Genomic DNA, 4,033 nt, shown 5'->3' with positions numbered 1-4,033 from the left:
GTGTTCTTTTACCAAAACGGCTAGCTAATGGTTCAGAGGTGGTCAAACAAATTTGAAGAAATAAGTACAACGACAGGGCAGGGTTTCGAATGCCCTTTGGCAAAGTATAGGGCTTGTAAAAACAGTTCTTTATTGGACGATCATTTTGCGAGTACACGTCACGTTGAACGCAGTTCATACATGCTGGTCGCGTGGAACAAAACATGCGAACAGTATTGTTTCACCACTCAATGTGGAGTGGACAGTTCAGGCAATACAGCAGCGTGGTATCACGAAAAACAAAAATTCAATGCATGCTATGAACTTTTTATTCGACGCTACTCATCCGCTTCTATGTGCTAGGTGTTTCTAGAATTCTACGGCAGCATTTACTATCGGCGGCGGTACCCGTGTCGACCGGCAGCCCATCCAGCGACAGCCCCGTAGACACCCGGCGCATAGCGGCCAGCAGCATAGCCAGCGGCACCTTGCCCGTATGGAGCATATCCTCCGTACGCATATCCACCCAGGGCTGGCCCACTGGAAGCGGAGCCGTAGCGACCGTAGCCACCGTATCCATAAGCGCCAGGGTTGCCACCGTATGGGTTGTTTCCGTATCTATCGTATCCGTTGTAAGCGCTGCTGTAGTTTGGCGCTGCACCCCTAGCACCGTAGGCAAATGCGGCTACTCCGGTCGCTGAACCTGCGGCTCCCCCAGGGGTCGGCGGGACGACCGGCGCGGCGTTGAAGACCACGTCGGCGCTGGCACCCGGTGCAGTTCCTGGCTCGTTGGTGTCCACCGTGGCTCGGAATCCGTTTGCGTCTGCAACGTAGTTCACCCGTCGATAAAGGCCGTACGCGTCACGGTAGCCGAACGAGCCGGTCTTGGCGTTGTTGGCATCACCCTGCTCGCGGTGGAACTGGCGGTTGCCGTACTCGTCCACGTTGTCGTAGCCGAAGCTGTACGGCTGAGGTGGCTGCGTGAGTACAAGAGTTGAATTGTTCGGACAAACCGAACAGCATTCTAAAAATGCATTGTCATGCACTGACTATGTTGCTCGATTGACTTTAAAGCGCCTGAATAAACCAGACTTGAGAATCCTTTGTTTTAACCTGCTTTAGGCACTTGCGGCGAGCATTAATTGGCACAAACATGCTGATACTCTGTGCTCCAAGCTTGCTCCCGCTTGTTATATTCGATATAGAACACGGTGATTGCTGGACATATCTGCGCTGAAGATCATTTATTTTTCTCTCTTTCACTGTCATTTAGCGTACTGCTGCGAGTCATAGGCTTGTACATACAGATCTTACGTTCATCAAAGTATCTCTGTGCAGAAATGAGCTGGGAATAACAGCGCTGAGACGAGGGACAAAGAAAGAAGAAGACAACAGGACCGGCGCTGACTAACAACTGAACGTTTATTCGAAAAAAAACGCAAAATATACTCCTTTGACAACCAGCAGCACGTGCGCTGCACCAAAGGACTCGAAGGAGTATACATTGCGTGTTTTGTTCTAATAAACATTCAGTTGATAATCAGCGCCGGCCTTTTTCTTCTTTCTTTGTCCCTCGTTTCAGCGCTGTTATTCCCAGAAATATGTGCCAACTAGCTCAACTCTCCGTTTTATTGCAGAAAACAGCACTGCGAATAATATTATACTCGAACAGGTATCAGTTCAGTGCTCCTTTGTTTAATAGGTTACAGATTTTTGCAGTTCACTGTGTTATATGAAATGAGACTTGCAATGGTAGTAAATAACATTATACAAAAGAATTACCCGCTGTCGATCAATATTTTTGTGTTTCCTAACAGGAATACTAGAAATGCAAGCAATGTTAATTTTAATTACCCTCTAACGCGAAACGCCTATGTTCAGCGCATAATTCAGTATCGCGGGGCGAAAGTATGGAATAGTGTACCAGTTTAAATAAAAATGGCTAACAAGTTCCTGTTTCCTATTAAGTGTTTCTATTTTTCTATTATTGAGGGTTATGTTTGTTAATCGTTTTATGTCCGCTGTTGAGTGTTGCTCGCTATTACTTTGTTCACTGATCATTTATAACCGAGCTTTATGTTGGTACCTTCTGTTGTTGTAATAACAAATGTGTACATTGGGCCTTTACTAGCTTCGGTTATTGGCCCATCAGTTTTTGCAACCTTTTTGTAATATCTGAAGTTATAATAAAAAAGTGAAGTGGAAATGAAAATGTGTAGGCAAGGAAGCCTCCAGATGCGAGTTGTTGAAGATGCGTAACATGGGTCTGGCGACTACGTAAGAAGCTCGGACTATTGGAGGATGTGTCCTACGGGACTCTTGCTGCATGTCGATTGAAAATTCTCTTAGTACAAGATAGACAATTCGGAAAGTGAGAACGACGACGCTGGCTCAGGGTTGATAACATATTATAGAGGTAGACATAGGCTCTGATGTTCAGCCGGGCCCTCACGTTGCTTGGTTATCCTCTCTCTCAAAGAAGGGCCATGAGACTATTCATGTTATAGGATACCATACGTACTTCCTCTATTGTGCAACCACAAGCTCATCTTTCATCGTTTACTTGCACATTGTAGCGAGTGCAGCGCACGACTGGAACCAGTTACGAATGTTCTGCAAAGTGTACCCATGGAGTTCAGTTCTGTACAAGACCACATCACTGAGTTGCAGAATAATTTTCGCGGCCATCGGAGTAACGCTGAAGACCTGTTCTCTGACATCATGAACACAGCAAGTGAACCAGATAGTCGCTTAAACGTATTGATATCTGTACCCAGACAAGCCTCTCGTCAGACACAACGAGACAACTACGGGATTCAGTTGCGGGAGGCATGCTATCGCGTGGTAGTATATGTACCAACTTGGTCTCTCTCACTGCCTCTTTGGCGCGCCGCTTTTCTGAAAGCAATGCGAAGAGCTTCACACTTCCTCCAGCTGCATATAGCAAAAATGAAGTATTTGAGCCGGTTTGTTGCGCTCACGGAGGAACTCCAAGGCTTTTTTTGTATCGAAAACTTCAAGGAAGAGGGTATCTCGTGGTAAGAGATGTGGAGCACAAAACTGGCGACTGTCAGAAATAACGTACTCTGGACTTCTGCTCGAGAGCAAGGCATTTTTCCCCGCTGTTGCAAAAGCCATTGAGACATTGCAAAAGCCATTGGCCTTGCCAGTTACCGCTTGCACAGTCGAACGGTCCTTCAGTACAATTAGGGGAGGAAAAACCTGGCCTCGCTCAACAATGAAAAATGGCAGGCTGGGGGGCTTTTGTTTGATGAGCATGCATCGCGAGCGCATAAAGAGGTACAAGGATGACTTTCTCCCCCGTGTCATCACGCAGTTTTCCCACAAAAAACCCTAGACGTCTACAGCTGCGTTTTCAAGGAAGACTGATGGACTGCAGTTACATGCTGGTGAACATATTGCGTTGTGTGCTGATCATCAGCTCTCTTGAGACAAGATCCTTCGCGCAGCGAGACTTCACGAAGTGATAGTAACTTTTTGCATTTTGCTTACCAACTTTAATTCTTTGTTCATTAATAAAATCAAATGTATGTTCTCCAAGCCAAGCACAAATTTGCTTTTTCTAATTTTTGTTCCATATGCGTAGTTTAGATCACAAATAGTGCCTTTTTGGTGCTAACCTACCCCCCTTCCCGCCTATCGTGCACCTCCCCCCCCCTCCCCGTAAAAAGTTCCGCGAATGCCCTTAGGTGCTTGTAATTAGAATCTAATCAAGTCAGGAAAGAAAGCATTTTGAGCTACTATATGCGGAAATCTATTTCAAATGGCTGATAGTAACTAAAAAGGAGGTCTACCTTGAGCAACATACCGTGGCATAGTCAACGTAGCCCTTGTAAGAAGCTGTGGCTACTGATGGGAAGTAGCCGCCGTATCCGGGGTTCTGGTATGGAGCTGTCCCTTGGTGGTCGTGTAGGGCGCACGTACCGGCCACAAGGCAGGCAACAGCCAGTGTTATCTGCTGGATTCAATGAAGTGTTTATATAGAAGCGCATTTTAGTATTGACAGGAGCAGCGGAGCTGCTACTAGGAACAG

General features: G+C 46.4%; 1 protein-coding gene across 1 annotated transcript; it reads right to left on the bottom strand.

Moving 5' to 3' along the window:
- Positions 1 to 371: 371 nt before the first annotated feature.
- On the bottom strand, positions 372 to 3,816 carry LOC144124026 (uncharacterized). Its single transcript, XM_077656704.1, has 3 exons — positions 3,809 to 3,816; positions 2,662 to 2,692; positions 372 to 956 (listed from the first exon to the last, which is right to left on the bottom strand). Exons 1-3 carry the CDS (start codon positions 3,814 to 3,816, stop codon positions 372 to 374), a joined length of 624 nt encoding a protein of 207 aa, XP_077512830.1.
- Between the last annotated feature and the right edge of the window lie 217 nt (positions 3,817 to 4,033).

This window comes from Amblyomma americanum, chromosome 3 (assembly GCF_052857255.1).
Source record: "Amblyomma americanum isolate KBUSLIRL-KWMA chromosome 3, ASM5285725v1, whole genome shotgun sequence".
NCBI lineage: Eukaryota > Metazoa > Arthropoda > Arachnida > Ixodida > Ixodidae > Amblyomma > Amblyomma americanum.
The sequence above is the reverse complement of the archived record's forward strand: the minus strand, read 5'-3'. Positions and strand labels throughout refer to the sequence as shown.